This window comes from Borostomias antarcticus (genome assembly GCF_949987555.1).
Source record: "Borostomias antarcticus genome assembly, chromosome: 12".
In the NCBI taxonomy this organism is placed as follows: Eukaryota; Metazoa; Chordata; class Actinopteri; order Stomiiformes; family Stomiidae; genus Borostomias; species Borostomias antarcticus.
In genome coordinates, this window is record NC_140245.1 from 18,928,314 (window position 1) to 18,947,146 (window position 18,833).

Consider the following 18,833-nt stretch of genomic DNA (forward strand, 5'->3'; position numbering starts at 1 on the left):
GCCCGTCTAATGCTTGGTTGTTCTTTTAGAACAAATACAGCATACCAGCATAAACAACTTAACTGGCTTACAGTAGAGCAGAAAGGGTCATTGCATCTTTTGATGTTACTAAGGAGTGTCATCAATACCAACAACCCGTTCAGCTTGGCCCACCAGTTACAGCTGACTGCCACGCACGGCTATAGTACAAGAGGGGCTGCATTAGGTCATATAAAGCTGCCAGCTCCAAAAACAAATTACAAGAAACTTACTGTTGTATATAGATCCATTGTGCTTTGGAATGTCATGCCTCAATAAATTACATCTACTGTCAATAATTAAAAAAAATGTTCAGGAGGCTTTCTAGACAATATCTACTGTGCACCAATAATGAGTGAGTAGCTTAATGCAAGTTGTTTCCAATTGAATGTAGGCTTTAAGATCCATGATATGATTATGCTTGAAAATATTGTGCTTGAATTAACAGTTTTTATTTTTATTATTGTGCTTTTGTTGTTTTCGTCTGTACTTGAATGTTTTGGATTTTATGTTTTGTGTAGGACCCCAGGAAGATCAGATGTACACTAGTGTGCTTCTGATGGGGATCCTTTAATAAACTAAAACTTCAATATACCCGCAGAGGTGATGCGATTTATGAAGGACCCCTTTACTATTGATGCTGGGGGAGAGTTTGCAGCTGAAGCCAAACAGGTGCTCCCGTCACTGGATGAGGGCTCCCTGCAGTTAGAACTGATAGACATCCAAGCATCATCTGATTTAAAGCAGGAGTTTAGATCTTTGTCATGTGAGCAGTTGTAGTTGACACGTAACCAGGTCCAGTTCCCAAACACCAGAAGGTTGGTGGCCCTTTTTCTACTTACTATGTTTGGTACAACGTATACCTTCGAGTCAAGCTTCTCACAATTGAATTCAATAAAAACAAACACACGTGTCTCCCTTACAAGTGCCCACCTACACCAGTGTCTGCGTATTGCCCTCACTCCATATGAGCCTGACTTTGCAGCACTTGCCAAGTCTAAGAAATGCCATCTCTGTCACTGATTAGAGCACTGGTTGTTTTTATTTTCTTTTGAGAGTTTGTTAAAGCAGACATGAAATGCGCCGATTAGTAGACAACACATGTCTAAGTAATGTAGGCCTACTCGTGTTTTTGTAATGTGTTTTTTTTTTGTTGAACAGGGAGACAATTTATAAATCTAAATAATGACTGGTAGGAGGTCCGCCAGCGGATTCAGCCGGAGGTCCGCCAGCTTGTCCATTGGGGACCCGCTGTAGGTCCGCTAGCCTTGCGTTATATTCCGCCGGAGGTCCACCAACTCGTCCATCAGGAACCCGCTGTAGGTCCGCTAGCCTTGTGTCATCTGGGTTTACCTTTGTCCATAAACAGAAGTTGAACCAATTGCAGCAAAATAGCTAACGCTACAGGAATCATCAGTGTAACTGCTTTAGCCACTGACCGCTACCTTTAATGTTATGGAAGCTGCTGCTAGTTGTTGTGAGCTCATGAGCTAACTGGCTATCCCGCTCTTATTGTGCTGGATTAGCATTTGAAGCATTGGAACTGATGTGTCCAGGCGACAAGACCATCTTAATTTATCAGACATTATTTCATGTCATTTCAATTCACAGCTATTTCAGTGTCATGACTAGCTTCCGTCCTACCAGTCCTGAACAGAAACAAGCTAGCCACACACAGAAGCCAGGCTGGACCTGGCCTGGTTTTGTTACTTGACCCTAGAGAGCTGAGGCATGGCGAGGGCGCCCTCCATTGGCCAAACTGTGTCACTTTAGCTGTCCACACAGCTTCCACACAGGAGAGAAATTTAATTCACGGGCAACGTTACGGTTCAATAATTATACATTATCACTTTATTTGTTATGGCACTTTTCAAAAATCGTCTTACAAACTTTAGTTGCTGAATGAAGCCTGGGATTTGTGGGTAGTTAGCTGCTGGAAGACCCTGTGGTTTGTAGCTATTCAGCTGGTGGAGGAACCCAGGGGTTTGTAGTTCCTCAGCTGCTGGAAGAAGCCTGGGTTGGGCTGCATGGCGGGCCTAGCCGCCTTCACCTGGGCAAACGCATCATCAAAACCAAGCCCCTCCCTGTCCATGAGATAGCCAATCACCACAGAGGAGGAGCGGGACACTCCAGCGTTACAGTGGACCAAGACAACGCCAACCTGGGGGGGGGCAGGGAGGGATACAGACATATTAGAGATAAAATTAGCTCTGCTGCGCTATGTCATCCCTCCTATCTAGAGATCTCTCCTCTGTCATAAAGAAGGGAAAGAAGGAATCAGAATCAGTTTTTTTGCCAGGTAGTTTTTACAAATACTAGGAATTTGCTCTGGTCAGCTGGTGCATAACACTGATGGAGACAACATTAGACAGGGTGCAAGGGCTAGAAGGGACAGTGCAAAGAAGGAAGGATGGTGCAAATGAACAGTGTCCTGTCTTTGCACTGTCCCATCTAGTCTTTGCACCGTCCCATCTAGTCTTTGCACCCTGTCTAATGTTGTCTCCATCAGGAAGGAAGGAAGGAAGGAAGGAAGGAGGCATTTCCAGAGGGTGCGCGTGAGGCCCAGGTGGTCCCTACCTCTGTCCTGGCCTGCTCAATGAATGCACAGCATTCTGGGAAGTAGGAAGTGATGTCAGTGTCTGGGAGGTCTAGGATGGAGATGTTTCTGTAAAGGAGGAGGTTGGGGAAGGGGTTGGCCACGCCCCACGCCAGGTTCAGGACATGGGAGACCTGGGGGGTAGAGGTAAAAATAATTTACTCACTGGGTGATAGCATTTATTGGATTAATTTCTCTGTGTGAGAAATCCCGGACAGCCCATGGACTGTGTTTAATAACAAAATAATACGATAAAGATAAACTTCCTATACACAGTACTACAAATAATACAAATAATTTGCTTTACAGTACTACAGATAATACTACCTCCATGTAGGTCCCTACACATTACAACAGATAGAGTACTACCATCCTAGACAGTATTACGGATACTACATTCCTATAGCAGTACAGCAGATAATATCCATTCCTGTAGACAGTACTAGGCTACTACTTCCTGTAGACAGTACTACAAATAATATTACCTTAAACTTCCTCAGAGTGTCCATATCCTGGGCTGCATCCTGAGAAGCTGAGCAACATGGAAGCAAAAATATTGCAGTTGTATTGCATTTACGTACAGTAATTGCTTTAGCCTATTAAATCCAATGAAATCAAACTGTATTTGTATTGCACATTTCATACTCAGAGGCAGCACAATGCGCTTTACAGAGAGCAATGGGCGGGGGTGGGGGCCTGGGGGGGCATCTGTCCTTCAACTTCCAGAGGGAAGCACTTCACCCGGGGAGCAGAAGAGAGGGCTGTAAAAAATATTCCCTGACCTCTCTCAACGAGAGGATCGAGCAAGCTCCTTGAAATATGGCTAGGAACATTTACAGAGCAATAAACATGGGCTACCTACTTCAGGAGAGACATGCCTGTCAGTAGAGTGTATAAGTAGTTACATATATGTTGCCTACTACATGGCAGGCCATTATGTGTTAGCTATTCCTGTATTACAACAAGACACGAAGCCTTCGTAGACCAGCCAACTCAGGAGAGGGGCCTCTCACACCCACGCCATGCTGATGGCTCCCACTCACAGAGCAGCAGGAAAGGGCGGACCACGCCGACTTGCAGGTCCAAGTTGAGGTCTTGAACAAACCCGCAGGCCACGCCTCCTGACGGCTCCTCAACCTGCAGCAACACGGAGTTACCGTCCTCGCCCCGGGTCTCCACGAGCCGCCTCCCGGTTACGGTGGTCACCCGCGTGCTCTGTTTCTTCAGTCTAGTTTTGGAGAAACCCTGGATCTCTTGGGACAGGGACTGCATCGCCCTGGAGTCCAGTAACACTAGCGTTTTGCTTGGGCTTGTACGAGGATGTCCCACACTATATGTTTGTTAAATCCATTTAATCCAACGAATTTAAGCGCTGCTAAGTAGACAAACGCCTAAATAAGAACAGATACAACCAGAACACTCTTTCTACTGTATCTTTACAGCAAAGTGGTTCACAACCAGTCAACTGTCATCCACCTCGGAATATGAATTGGACTGTAGATACGCTCTTGTTGTGTTCCGCTCCAGTCGTCCCTATCATGGTTATACATCCCTTCACAGATCTACAGATTCGTGCTTCTTCCACCCATATAGATAGCCTATACGTCTGTACTGTGCTTACACCGACCCATGTCAACTATAGATCCGTGATAAAGTGCACGGTAGGAGGGGGCAGCCTCAGGAATGGAACGCGCCCGGGATGTGCGTCGTGTTGCAGGAAACAGCCTCGTTCTGGGAGAAAGAGGGCAACACCTACCCGGAGAAAAAAAACAGGGAGGCAGTGGGGTGGAGTGCGGGGAGATAGCCTGGCTGTTTTCCTCGAATATGGGCGAATTCTAACACCAAAACACGATTTTTTTTTGTATTTATTGTAGCAACACTACATTGCGAAGGCTCCAGACGCGTTTTGGTTGATTTTGATCGAGCGCCATGTCGCGGGGAGTCCTGCAGCCCAGCCAGCAGAAGCTGGCCGAGAAACTCACCATCCTCAACGACCGGGGCGTCGGGATGCTCACCCGCATCTACAACATCAAAAAGGTAGCTGATATCCCTGCTTCATAGCCATTTAAATATGTAATATTAACCACGCCTTAGTTGAGAATGCCCCCCATAAATTCCTCTGGTGTATCTAAGCTAGATATCGTTAGGAATCATGCCTCTAGCTAGCGGCTGTGATGGCTTTCTATGACTGCGAAAGATCGGGAAGAGATGAGGAATGCTGTCGAGGCCTAACAGCAGCTAGATTTCGGCAGGCTAGCTGCTAGTTAGCTTTCCTAGCTATGCTAACGTTAGCTAGCTACCCAGCTTGCAATGGTAGGCAGACCATGAAGTGTGCGAGGAGGGTGGACGTCGATTTTATCTATCTGGCTGGGATTGAGTTCGATCTACTCTATGACATAAGAATCGATCCAGGCAATCAAACTGTTGGCTACCATTTCTATTGATAGCAAAGTTATTTAGCCAATAGCTAGTTAGCCGGTTAGCTAGCTAGCCACAGCTATCATAGCTCGTCGAGCCCTGGGGTGTTGACGGTCGTCGGGGTGTGATGGGTGATTTCGCGCTGACCGCAAATCACGGCTAGGAGCAGAAATCACAGCTATGGGCGGTAGCTCAATATCCAGACGAACCGAGTCAACGTTTGCAAGCTACTGTGCCAAAGTACATGAATAAGATATTACAATTTCTTGTGATTTAGATCATTGTATTTGGAAGGGTTATCGTAACACTAGCGCGTGCTTGCGTGTTTGAGAGAGGGAGAGAGAGAAAGAAAAGTGATGGAGAGATAATGAAATGGGGAGAGGCGGAGACGGAAGGGATCACTAAAACTCATGTAATGACCTATTTGTTAATCTGTGTTTGGCCATTGACACTCCCTAGCCTAAAGACTGCCAGATTACTCACAGACAGGCAAGCAGTCAGGCATGCAAGCAGATCCGTCGACAGTCTGTTGTTCTTGCCTGGCCTGGTTTGGGTCTAATGCGGCTGGGTCTGGTTCTAATGTGGCCTGGCCTGGTTGGGTCTGGGTCTACCCTAGTGTGACCTGGTCTGGTTCGGGCCTGTATTCACATAGCATCTTTGAGCAGAAGTAGTGGTGTCAGTGGGAGAGGTCTGGAGGTCTAAGAGTAGATTGCCATGCACAAGGCAGGTGCTCTGCTACACAGCTCAGAATGTCCACCAGCACCAGCTTGAGAAGAGACGCAGGTCTGAATGTCCACCACCACCAGTTTAAAAAAGGCAGGCAGCCCGCATCCCAACTCTGCCTTGTCCAGAAACCGTCAGATGGACAGCAGCACAGCCATGTTGTTACTTGTCTTCATTTATTGATGATGAACACTGCATACGTCCGACCAATCAGATCACACCACATAGTTCTGACCAATCGGGTCATATCGGATCAGCACAGTGTCTCCTGGGGTGAATAGGAAATAAGGGAGCAATTTGTAGAGTATAGAGGTGGCAGGGACACATTTGGGCAGTGGTCTTTGATTGGAAGGAGCCTGGCCAACTAGATCATGTTGTGATTGGTCAGCTGGGACTAGGCTTGCTGCGGTTGTTGGTTGTTGTTACTGGTGGTAGTCAGTGTTTGGGCATACAACGTGTATTCACCGAGTCACATCTTAACACCGCCACACCGTTGTTTTCTGCCCAAACCATTGTTTAACCTATTTATTAAATTTTCGCGTATCAGCGCCCACTCATCAAACTCAAACAAGTGTCTGTGATCTGCTCCTCTGCGTGCCATGCAGTACGGAACGGAGTCTAGAAAGAATCACATTTCAGTTTCAATTCACTGAAGAGAGTAGGGAGAGGAGAGGCTATAACTAACATTTACAGCTAGTCTAGCCACCGAGTAGTGGGTGTTGCCATAAGATAGCTTATTCTAGCAGCCTATTCTCTCGCCTATTCTAGCAGCCAGGGGTCGAAATTAACTTTTTAGCCCACTAGCCAAATGTCTGGTAGATGAAAAATTCTACCTGCCAAACCTTTTTTCTTTTTTTTACCAGCCCAAAAATAAAATTGATATGAACCCTTTTGGTGTCGCATAGACATACAGTTCATTTAATCTGTATAATGAATGGAATTGACACGTTTATTCGCCATATATAACCAGTACAAGTATAGGTATATTGGAATTCTTATTATCACTTGTCCTTACAATGTATTATCAGCACAAATTAATTTCTCATTCCCATTTGTAATTACACAACTAGAAATTATAAGCTTCCCAATCTGGAAATTTCCTATCTGTAGTCTAGCAGTTTATCAAGTCGATAGACTCATCTACTTATTCCATCCAATCATGGATGACAATGACTGGATTGAATAACACATTATGGTGGTGAATAAAGACAGTGGTTAGAGCCAGGGCTGAAAATTAACACCCGCCACCCACCAATGGCAGGTAAAATTTCCATTTGGCGACTAAATTTCGGAGGCTATCCGCCACGCTGGCGGGTAAATGTTTGTACCAATAGAGTCATGTAATAAATTATGTGTGCGATGTCGCCACATCCATGCCATCTGTTTGTTGTGTGTTGCACTTAAATAGCTCCCCCGCTGCACCAAATAAAGTTTTCAGTCACATGACTGTTGCAGAGCCTCGTGCACTAGGAGAGACTGGTGACGCGAGGTTACTCGCGCACAGAAAATCGTTCCCATTTACCTCAGAGGACGCGCGCTACTACAGTAAATGTGTACCATCCTGTCTCTGGGCTTCCATAGCATACCAAGCCACTGTTTCTCAGAAGGGATGTCTTTGATCGCTTGTCATGTAGCTAAGCTCTGAAGACGGTACTGGTTCCTCCTTGACTGACTTCACTGGTCATCCAGCTCAGGTTTAACTTTACATGATGACAGGCTGTGAATAATTACAGTATATGTATTTTGTTCATAAATGCATAAAGACCATGAGGTTAAGGCTTGGATCATTTATATCTCATATTTGTGTAGGGTTAGGTAGTTATGGATAATTCTACAGCGTTGAAGTGAATGGAAATGAATAATTGAATTTCTATGAATTGCAATGTATTGCTAGGCATCGAATTAAACTAATTTATTTGAAATTTTACTTTGGCCTCTTCCTTAAGCATGTATTCAACATAATACTATCTGAATGAAAAGTACTGAAACAGATGTATAATGTGACAAAAAAAGGCAATTTATTATTTTGGCCGGTAAAAAATATACTTGGCTGGTGGATTTTTTAATCTACCAGTCCCCTTGGCAGGTGAGCCAAAAAGTAAATTTTCAGCCCTGGTTAGAGCATATTCCTGGTGCCACAGCACCATAGTACAGGTGGGGTTGTAGTCCTGTCCCACACTGAAAATATCGATCTGCAGTCAAGTAGCCAACCCATTGCTAAATAACAAACTACTAGTATACAGTGGGGAGCTTCTAGCACATATCAGAGCTGCAGCATTTCACCATTGCGGTATTTCACAGGGAAATCCCGTGGGATTTCAGCCGAGCATTATGTCGTTTCAATGACATACCACCGCAAGGTGGCGTCTTTGAGCAGATTTAGCAGGCCTGGCTCACAGTGTATTTCTCCTATAGTCTACGAATGAAGACAAGCCTGATCATTGCATCATTAAATGTCACATTCTATGAAGGTCTTGCACAGCACAACATTAGATCAGTATCTTACATCTATTTATGTGGAGCACTGCATGTAAATTCTCTTTTGTAAAGCAGTTTGAACTACATTTATATGTATGAAAGGTGCTATACAAATCAAATTTTTTATTATTATTATTATTGCCTTGTTCTCAAATGCATTCTTTTTCTCCATCTGGTTGTAATTTAATTATGAGGATATCTATCTACAGTAGGCTATCAGTCTAGGCTATAACTGCCTATAGTTTAAACGATTATATTCTTTCGACCCTCAACAAGATCCAGAGTTAGTAAATCACTTCTTTCTATTGCTGTCACTTCTACGGTTAGTGTTGTATGTAGTAGTACAGTGTTTCCCACAGGATTTTGGGCAGCTATGGGGGTGGTCCTCCGGCCCTCTAGGGGGGTCCGGGGGCATGCCCCCCCGTGAGAAAATTGTTAACATTGTTAATTTAAATGCATCAATTTGACGCACTTTGAGAGCAAGATCAAGGAGCCATAGCAATTTAATCATCAGACCACATTTGGTTATGAAAGGGGATGGCAAAGAAGTAGTCATACACAAATCATGGTAAACGAGACGGGACTTTAATAACTAAATCAATATTAAATAACATCCAGTGTCGTGGCCAGTCTTTTTTTTTAATGTAAATACAGGTAACACCCTGACAAACAACTCAATGTGCCAAAGACCACATTTCCATCTAGTGTACAAAAGACTATTTAATGCAACATACTGTGGGACATGAGCCCTTAAAAAATATCAGTTCTGAAAAAGAAAAATCTGGCTGAAAAATGTGCCAGTGGAAGCTGAAATGACTGCAGTAGCTAAAAAGAGCCAGCTGACCATCATCTAATAGAGATCCCTTAGAGATGGCAATCATGCAGTCTGAACGAGGCTTCCCCTCTGACACTAACAGCTGCCACACACCAGGGCAGAGGGCCTGGACATCTCACTGGTCTAATATCTCCCACCCTCTCTCCCTCCCTCCTACTATCTAATGAGCCTCTGACACTAACAGTGTGAGTGAGTGTATGTGTGTGTGTGTGTTAGGGTTGTCACGATACCAAATTTCTGTTTCGATACCGATACCAATATGTATTTCGATACTTTTCGATACTTTTCGATACTTTTTGTAAAAAGGTGGAACACTCTCAAATGTCAACATTTTCCTTTATTTTAAACCAGACTTTGGGAACAATAACAACGATGAATAAAATAAATAATTGGCATGGGATATTAAAATTTTCAAACCTTTAAAACAGTGAGAACAAGTAAAATAAAGCAATGCCATTCAAATTAAAGTCACCATGTAAAATAAAATACTGTAGCAGCAAAAACTCCTCCTAGGGTGGCTGGCGGGCTATCACTGTTTTTCTTTTTTCAGGTTCCTAGCCAAGAAAACAAGAATGTCTACATTTTCCTCGGTCAGTCTAGAACGCCTTGGACTGCAGATATTCCCAGATGTGCTGAAGACACGTTCAGATGCACAGCTTGATGCTGGAATACACAGATACTGTCTTGCAAACTGAGCTAAGATGGGCAGCTCTACCTGGTGTTGCTTCCACCATACCAGGGGGTCCTCTGCAGGGCTGATTTCTCTTAATTGTCTATAATCAGTCATCTCTCCTTCTAGTTTATCACTGGGTGTTGTCATGGGTGTGGCAGAATCCTGTCTAGTATCTGCCCCCTTCTTTTCTGAGGTGATACTGCAGAGCAAACTCTTTAGGTCACTTCTCTTCTTCTTTGATGTAGATGCTCCTGCTGCGTCATCCACTGACTCGTCTTGTTTCTGGCTGGGCTCCCTAGGAAGATGAACTGTGTCAACTTTTAGGAGAAGTTCTCTCTTAACTTCTTCTTCCATAGTAACAAACATATTTTTAAATCTTGGATCTAGGAATGTGGCGATGTTTAGTGTCATCTTCAGATTGTACTCATCATATCTCTTTTCAAAGTCTTCTTTACTATTGTGCTTCATTTCCCGCGTCAGTGGACTGTCACCTTCCTCATCTTCCAGGCAGGCTCTTATCTTCCATATGAGTGGCAGGACTGATGAGAGAGTTGCTTCTTTCTCTCCACTTAGGGCATCTGTGAATTCACTGAGTGGAGCCAAGACATCCCTTACCGTTTCCAGAGTTGTCATGTCTGAGTCTTTGGGCATCAGGTGCCACTTCTTTCTATCATCCGCCAGAACTGCAGAGACGGCTTGTTGCTGCTCACAGAATCGTTCCACCATGTCATAGGTGGAACCCCAGCGGGTGGGCTCATCATGAATTAGTTTATGCTGTGGTAGCTTTAAAGAGGCCTGTTTCTCTTTCAGCATTCTTGTCATCTTATTGGACCTGGAGAAGGCAGAGATGGTCTTCCGGAGTCGGGACAGAGAGCTAGCCACGCGATCTGTCGCTATGGCTTTCTTGACAGCCAAATCCAGGTTGTGGCCAAAGCAGGGTATCCAGCTGAAGTCAGCAAACGCCTTGCGGTTATTAGAAGCATTATCTGTTGTGATACCAGACATTTTGGTCATATCCAACCCCCATGACTCTGTTACAATATCTTCCAGGGCTTCCTTCAGACTTTCAGCTGTGTGGTCAGACTGCAATGCAGAGCATCCTAGGCACCAGGACTCCATTTTCCAGGCTTCTGTAATATACTGGAGTGTTACAGCCATGTATGCACTTGCAGTTCTGCTCGTCCAGAGGTCTGTAGTGCAGGCAAAGAAAGGCTTTGCTGCTAGCTGTGCACTGATCATAGACCTTGTCTCGTCATATATCTTGGGAATTTCATTATACATGAAAAAATTCCTTGACGGGAGGTCATACTTTTTGTCCAAATTATGTACAAGGTTTCTGAACCCAGCTTTCTCTACTGAATATATTGGCACTTGATCCATACAGATATACTCTGCAACTGCCCTGTTGAGCCTTTTAGCATCTTTGCTGTCCTTTGGGTACTTAATATGCTGTTGAAAGACATCTTGGAGAGTAGGTTGCTTCTGAGTGGGTGGTGTCACCCTCTCTGAGCCGGCAGCACTAGACTTCTGTAATTGGGGGAGGGAGGGGGTACAGTATTTTAATTAACATGGTCATTTTAATTTGTATGCCATTGCTTCATTTTACTTGTTTCATTGTTCAAAAGGTTTGTGTTTTGAAACTATAGGCCACATTAAACGGAAAAGAAAGACATTAAATGGAATAGAAAAATAAATTGAGGCTCATTCTATCATCTACAGGACTGTCTCAGAAAATTAGAATATTGTGATTTTCTGTAATGCAATTACAAAAACAAAAATGTCATACATTCTGGATTCATTACAAATCAACTGAAATATTGCAAGCCTTTTATTATTTTAATATTGCTGATCATGGCTTACAGCTTAAGAAAACTCAAATATCCTATCTCAGAAAATAAGAATATTCTGGGAATCTTAATCTTAAACTGTAAGCTATAATCAGCAATATTAAAATAATAAAAGGCTTGCAATATTTCAGTTGATTTGTAATGAATCCAGAATATATGACATTTTTGTTTTTTTTAAATTGCATTACAGAAAATAAAGAACTTTATCACAATATTCTAATTTTCTGAGACAGTCCTGTAGGATAGGATTAGATATTGTAGGCTAATGGAATGTTTTACAAAAGTGTGTTTCAATATAATAATAATTGTTTCATATAATTAATTGCCTTAATGCTTTATAATATATATGAAACATTAAATAATATTAAAATACATAAAAATATATTAAAGTTATATTCTAGTCTGTGGAATTTATTTAAATATTTTAAGAATTTTATTTTTTTTTTTTAAATTGCATTGATTAACCATGGACATGTTTTAACTCTGTATGTAGGCTGCATTAGGTTTACTACGGGGCTGGGAGAGGCTCTGTACTTCTTTCATTGACATGACAGTGCAGTGAACTGGTGAACAAAGTTATCACCTGTCTTTCTTTATTGAAGTCGCGGAACAAGTCCGCGTGGTTGTCCTTCAAATGTTTCGATAAGTTCGAAGTGTTGCCTCCTTTAGCGAGGCACACTTTGTAGCAGCGCTTGCACTGCGGTGCATCTGGGTTCAGTGGCTCGCCCTTATCGTTGGGTTTGAACCCGAAATACTTCCATACCGTACTTCGGGCCCCCATTTTCTCCAAGAGTACGGGCTTTTCTTCAGTTGCCATCTCTCTGTATTGTCTTTTCAACCCGCTCTGTCTGTGTAATACGCGACTTCTCCTTTCTGTCTCTCCTCCTCCGCATGCGAGTGGGAGGGGGAGGCGGCTCTGCCTCTGCAACTACGTCACACTCGCTGAGCTCGCCGTGCTTAAAGAGACAGGCTCCAATTTACCAATTTGTCTGCATAGAAAAAATATATAAAAGTACCGTTTGTTTTTAAATGCTGGTATAGTACCGTTTTCAAAACTCTAGTACCGTGGTACTATACTGGTACCGGTATACCGTGCAACCCTAGTGTGTGTGTGTGTGTGTGTGTGAGAGAGAGAGAGAGAGTGTGTGTGAGTGTGTGTGTGTGAGAGAGAATGATGAGTGAGGCAGCTACCTGCCCTGCTGCCTCTACCTGCCCTCCTGCCATCTGAGAGTCAGAGTCAGTCCCTCTCTCTTTGTCCCTCTGAGAGACTGCTGGCTGCTGGTTGAGGCTGCTGGCTGGAGAGGAAGCTCTCCTGCCTCAGGGCTCTAAGCTAACATATTCACTAGGAGCACAAATGAAAAAAATTATTTGAAATAATTGAAATTGAAATAACACATTTTTATTAGCAACACACACATTAGGCCTACTGCCAACAACAATAAACAATAATAACCTGCTCACCATAGGAGCTCTCATCCTCTCCTACTATACTATTCCCACACACTTCATCAGGTGCAATGGTCCTAATGAAGACTATACTATTCCCACACACTTCATCATGTGCATCGGTCCTAATGAAGACTATACTATTCCCACACACTTCATCATATGCCTTGGTCCTAATGAAGACTATAGCCTACTATTCCCACACACTTCATCATGTGCATTGGTCCTAATGAAGACTATGGCCCAATTCCAATACCCCCCTTAGCCCTAGCCCTGGGCCCTACCCCTACAGTTTGCACGTTCACGCGTAGGGTAGTGTGTCCCATTCCTTTTAGCTTCTAGGTCTAGGGAGCATATTGAGGGCTAGTGAATGTTCAAACAGCCCTCCAAAACGAGGGTTTTCAGATGCTGTCTTGAAACCGAGGGGTAGATGAAAATTCACAGAATGCTTTGCGAACTTAGGCAGGGATATGAAACAGCTGCCGGTGCCGTGAAAAAACATGGGAAGTAAGCCCAATATCTTCGCAAATAATCATTCAAAAATAAAAATTTTGAATGATTAAAATAAAATCTGTGGAAAAACTTAGTTTCAAGCAATACATAGCGTTTTTTCCAGTTTTATCGGAACTGCGCCCCCACAGGCTCTGCGAGTAAGTGCACTGTCGTACTGTCGTAAAGTTATCAGATTGTCTTTTTATTTTTCTGGCTTCCTCCGTGATGTTTTGCTTCGGTTTTCTCACCTCCGCCATGATATAATTTAGCTAAAAAACGCATGATCTCCATAGACGCCGGAATAGTGAGCTATTACTGTGTTGTTTAAGCACAACGTTGCGCATGCGCACTTCGACTGAATGCTGCGTCCCGGGGGTGCGAGTTTTAAAAGGTAATAAATGTCAATGTATTATCTTTCTGAATAGACTGGTTGGATGATTCAGCTTACTTTTAGTAAATCTAATTGGGGAATTAGCACCAGACGTGTTTGTAAAGGTCCAAATATCGCGATGTATTGTTTTAATGTAGATGCAAAGGAACATGTCATTGGATCGTTATGACACACATTTCAGGGAGAAAAAAAACGCTTTTTACGATGTCAACGGCATTTCATTGCATTTTGATGTGGATCCAGTAAGTTACTGGTAGGCTATGGTGCAATGTTGAATCTAATCAAATCAATTGAACTTTGTGTAAACAACCATTTTTGAGTGACAGTTGATTCGACTCCCCCCGGGCCTCAGCGAATTCCTCTCTCACCTTGGTTCCACTTTGCCGGGCAAAATACGATTGAATGGGCTTCATTTTCTTCATTTTGTTAACGTTACTGGCAGGGGCATTCGGCGTCTGCACAGTCGTTTTTGAGTGAGGGCAGCTGAGCTGTCATCACGAGAGTTCTGCGCGTTGCAGGTTGCAGTCATGGGACTTGTAATCAGATCTGCAAACTTGTCACCTTTTGGCTACAGTCATCTTTTTTATGTTAACCATGGTACTTTAAGTGAATCTAGAGGGTTTTAGTTTTGTATGTCATCACCTTTTTCACTACTCCAGAGTTTGCAGGTCTGTGTAATAAAAAATAAAATTAAAAAGTTGTGGGACTTGTAGTTTTGTATACGGGTGCGTGAAACTTTGACTCTAGTTTGAACCAATTTGCATGGATTTATTTTAGGTGAGTGAGAGTGAAATAGTTGAAAACAGTACTCGCACAGTGTGCTCCTAAATTATTTTTTCTGATCGCACAAAACTATTTTTAGTCGCAAATGCAAGTAAAATGGTCGCACCTTAGAGCCCTGTGCCTGAGAGTCAGAGTCAGTCCCTATCTCTCTCTCTCTCTCCCTCTCCCGCTACTGGCTCTGCTGGCTGCTGGTTGAGGCTGCTGGCTGGAGAGGAGGCTCTCCTGCCTGAGAGTCAGAGTCAGTCCCTCTCTCTCTCTGTCCCTCTCCCGCCACTGGCTCTGCTGGCTGCTGGTTGAGGCTGCTGGCTGGAGAGGAGGCTCTCCTGCCTGGAGAAGCCATCTCTCCTGTTGTAAATAAACATTTCACTGTTAGTTAATCCACTTTATTTTTTGACAAAAGCTTATGAATAATAATTATTCATAGGCAATGTCTTTGGCTATTGACTTGGCATCTATTGCTACATTATCCTAGATAGCAAGCCAACGTTACCGCAGGTTTTTTTTTATTTTTACGTTACCTCAGGCTCCGCAGCAGTTTCTTCATGCTTCTACTCTCACTTTCTTCTTGAAGAATGTATATTGGTCTGGTACTAATGACCTGAACGTCAAAAGTACAAACATAAACTTAAGACAGTCCCATTTTTCAATGACATTGGCTTGACTAACGTTACATGCAAACCTATCTAGCTAACGTTAGCTAGTGCTAGCCTAACTTTAGCTAGGTAACGTTGCTGGTAGCTAATTAACAGTCTAGCTTGCTAACCTGGAAAACTTGCGTTACATAGATTGGAAAATGAACGTTACAGCACAGCCCAAATTATGTTTGGACAAGTAGACAACTACAGTGGATATTCAATATGGATTGTATTGTATATATTGCAGAGGAGGCTCATCCGTTGAGGTAGAGGAGGACAGTCCTCCTCTGTTTTTGGAGAGAAGAGAGGGATTAAATTATAAATATATGCATTTATTTATTTATAATTAATATTTAATATTATCTCAGTTTTGTTCATACATCAGGTTTTCCCTATGGATAAAAACCCATTATTGCAATTCTAAAGCTCCAACAGTGACATAAATAACATGCAGCTGGAGGACCCATAGATATCTATTGTCATAGAATTTTACAACTAGCCTCAAGACTATTCAGATAGCTTTCTGTTCTTAAAAACCTATTGATCCAGTCCCCTGCCTTTTGCTATAGTAAACACTTTAAACCTTTGTTCCCTCTCTCTTTTGTAATTCCAAACACCTCCTGAACCTCTGTCTTCCCCACTTCTCTTTTAAGACAGAGACCCCTGTTGTTGTATCCTCTCCAGGACAGGAAGGCCTCACACTTCAACCTTCCCGTCCTGGCTCAGGCCTTTTGTTCCTTTGTCTATATTCAAAGTGTACCGCGCTTTTCTTTGCATCCCTCGACCACTGTTTGATGTCCGTCACCTTACTATGACGTGTATAGATGGGTCAGCCAACCAAATGTCTGCTAGCGTCACATCCTTGTATTGAGCACATATAAGGCTGCACCAGACGAGCTTTGGCTCACTTCTTTTCTGATGAACCACTCTGTGTTTTATCTTGAGGTCCTTTTGCAATCGTTCTCTTAATAAATCTGACTGAACCTTTTTGTGTGAACCTGGGCAAATCCTTTATTTTTGACTTAAGATCAAAACTTCTTCAACACTATGGGTCGCAACACCGGATCAGAGAAATGCACTGAACAGCCTGGCTCCTGCTTGCGTGAGAATTGATCGCTTGGCGGTGCTTATTCCTCATCCAGTGATAGATGGGTGGATGGAAAACTTTCAACTGAATGTTAAGATAATTCCATAGCTGTACCATTGCTAGCTAGCCATGAGCGAACTGTTGGATACTGCATTTGCTGTGCAACGTATTCCATTGTCTAGTTGTCAAATCTATTTTTGAGAGCCAACACACCTCAGTGTCCCCTAATCAAAAACATTTTTCATATATCACCTAACCTCTCCAGCACCTCACCAATATCAATTCTTTTCTCTCTTTAGAGAAGAATACAATCCATTACAACAACTATTGCTTACAATGTTTTATTGTTGTTTTGTAATATTATATCAAGAATATGATAAATAAATGCTGCATGTAGTTAAAGTAATCAGTTTGACTGAGGGAAAGTGCCCCCTGGTGCCCATCGGCGGTTTGCCTCTCTTCCTCCTGTCGTCCTCACCAGCCACGACTGATATATTGTAAGTAGCTAACGTTAACTTACCTCAAACAACCGTGTCTCAACTCCGTGTGGAATTCCAGCGTGAATCAATGCAGCTGTGTGCAATTCACAAGCGTGACCTATTTCAATCCACGCGATTTGCGGGGGAGGGGGGGGGGGGGAGAAGCCCAGCAGAGTAGCACCATGAGTACAGCGCAAAACACAACAGCGTTCGAGTTTTTTAAATGTATTTATGAGAAGTCAAAACTTTTGATAACCTACATTTTGCAGCTATGGCGGGACAAATTCATCCATGGCGCGCCGCCAGATAGTATTGTACTATCTTAGAACACTGTGATGCCTTGTGCTATGTTGTGTATTGACATTTCATGAGTGCTGCAACGTGCACGAACAACGTTCATGAACTCTAGTCTAGGCCTAGTATTAGGGCTGCCACAAACGATTATTTTGATAATCGATTAGTCAACAATTATTTTAACGATTAGTCGACTAATCAGATCATAAATTACAGCTTATTGCACAATTACTCAATCACTCTAACTATTATCAGCTTTTACATTTAGCTTGAAGTTGTTTTAGGCATGTGCTGCTAAACTAAAATAAAGACAAGGAAGATGATAATTCACTAAAAAATTCATCTTTATTGAACGTTGGATGTAACAGCATTTTTCAATAGTGCAAAATAACAAAAAATAAATACTTTTAGCCTATGCAAGTTCTGTTTCATTTTTAAATGTAGAGAGTGCAAACTGCTGAGTAAAAAGAGGTAGGCTAGGGACTAGGCAACCCAAAGAAAACAAAAATAAATAGCCTAAGTTTTGCTTTGTTTCACTCATCTCTGGTATCAAACATACATTTTAAATGTATTGAACAGTAACTATGATTTTAGTTACATTTTGAAGTTAAATGTGTTCAATCATAAATACAAATTGCTATTGTGTGTGACTGTGTGGGTGTGTGTGTGAGTGTGGATAGGTGTGGGGGTATGTGTGTGTGTGTGTGTGTGTGTGTGTGTGGAGAGAGAGAGGAAGAGACTTGCATTCTGAAAGGTTGTGTCATATTTCTTTTCCATCAATTTAGTGAAATGGGATCGGCCTGGAAGGTATTCGTTGTGATATTCAGGGTTGAACTGCTTGATCATTTCTTTAAACCCTTCATCATCAACCATGGATAAGGGCCTCATATCCTTAACCAACATGTTAAGGATGGATCCGATCTGGGCTTTGGCTTGCAGGGTGTGCACGTTGGCGTCTTGCAAAGATAGCTGTCCATAGAAGAACGGTTCTTCTTAGCACTGTAACGTATAAGACATTTTTCGCTATTTGGAAAGTATCATATTATCACTGCATTGCATTCCCGTCAGCAACACATTCTCCAAACGTCGCTATGATAACGTTACACAACGTAACGGAGAAAGACTTTTCACGTCAATATCGATCCATGCCGATTGCTCCTATAAGCCAGGGTTACCCATACAAACCCGAATAAAACTTGATTTTGGCGCCTTCTGTCAGTGAAAGAAGGCACGGAAATCGACTTTCAGACAGTTTTTGACTTATGCGTCTTGTATTCTGCCATAATGCTTAATTTTCATCCGTGTTTTGGTAGTGCTCCGTCACCCTCTACAGGCCTCGTGAAAATACAGTCCACATTACGGTCTGTTGACAGCTGTCTTACTAGCTCGTCATTCACTTAACAGGCCAGGTAAAAGGATTCTGACTTACGGAAATCAAGACCAAGTGAAAAATCAACCAATCAAATTAGCCCACACATACAAAACCGCAAAAATGTCGTCATCAGTCGATATGTAACCTAATCTGTCATTTGTCAATATAAAGCCAATAACTAAAGTTATGTTAGCAGATAAGCTAGCTAGCTAGTTAGCTGACTGACTGACTAACGCCAATGTTAACGTTATGGTTAGCAGCTAACA

The 18,833-nt window shown here is 42.7% G+C and overlaps 3 protein-coding genes across 4 annotated transcripts in view; 1 reads left to right on the forward strand and 2 right to left on the reverse strand.

The window, feature by feature from the left end:
• Positions 1-1,978: 1,978 nt before the first annotated feature.
• On the reverse strand, positions 1,979-3,886 carry LOC311315769 (dual specificity protein phosphatase 19-like; the record flags this gene model as incomplete). The annotated part of the gene is made up of 4 exons (XM_084446469.1): positions 1,979-2,179; positions 2,596-2,748; positions 3,100-3,146; positions 3,658-3,886. 4 exons carry the CDS (start codon positions 3,884-3,886, stop codon positions 1,979-1,981), a joined length of 630 nt encoding a protein of 209 aa, XP_084302595.1.
• A 514-nt stretch (positions 3,887-4,400) lies between these two features.
• nckap1 (NCK-associated protein 1) overlaps positions 4,401-18,833 on the forward strand; it is an 84,788-nt gene continuing 70,355 nt past the window's right edge. For both annotated transcript variants that reach the window (XM_084446697.1, XM_084446698.1), the window contains exon 1: positions 4,401-4,651. In XM_084446697.1, the coding sequence (XP_084302823.1) occupies positions 4,544-4,651 (108 nt within the window). In that variant the 5' untranslated portion in view covers positions 4,401-4,543. The remainder of the gene's footprint in view (positions 4,652-18,833) is intronic.
• On the reverse strand, positions 9,382-12,586 carry LOC311315968 (E3 SUMO-protein ligase ZBED1-like). Its single transcript, XM_084446699.1, has 2 exons — positions 12,172-12,586; positions 9,382-11,268 (listed from the first exon to the last, which is right to left on the reverse strand). Exons 1-2 carry the CDS (start codon positions 12,403-12,405, stop codon positions 9,598-9,600), a joined length of 1,905 nt encoding a protein of 634 aa, XP_084302825.1. The 5' UTR covers positions 12,406-12,586; the 3' UTR covers positions 9,382-9,597.

Excerpts from the sequence above, each read along its gene's own strand:
- LOC311315968 (XM_084446699.1), bottom strand. The coding sequence starts at position 12,405 with ATGGCAACTGAAGAAAAGCCCGTACTCTTGGAGAAAATGGGGGCCCGA. Across the intron at positions 11,269-12,171 it reads ACTTCAATAAAGAAAGACAG|AAGTCTAGTGCTGCCGGCTC; the intron begins GTGATAACTTTG and ends CCCCAATTACAG.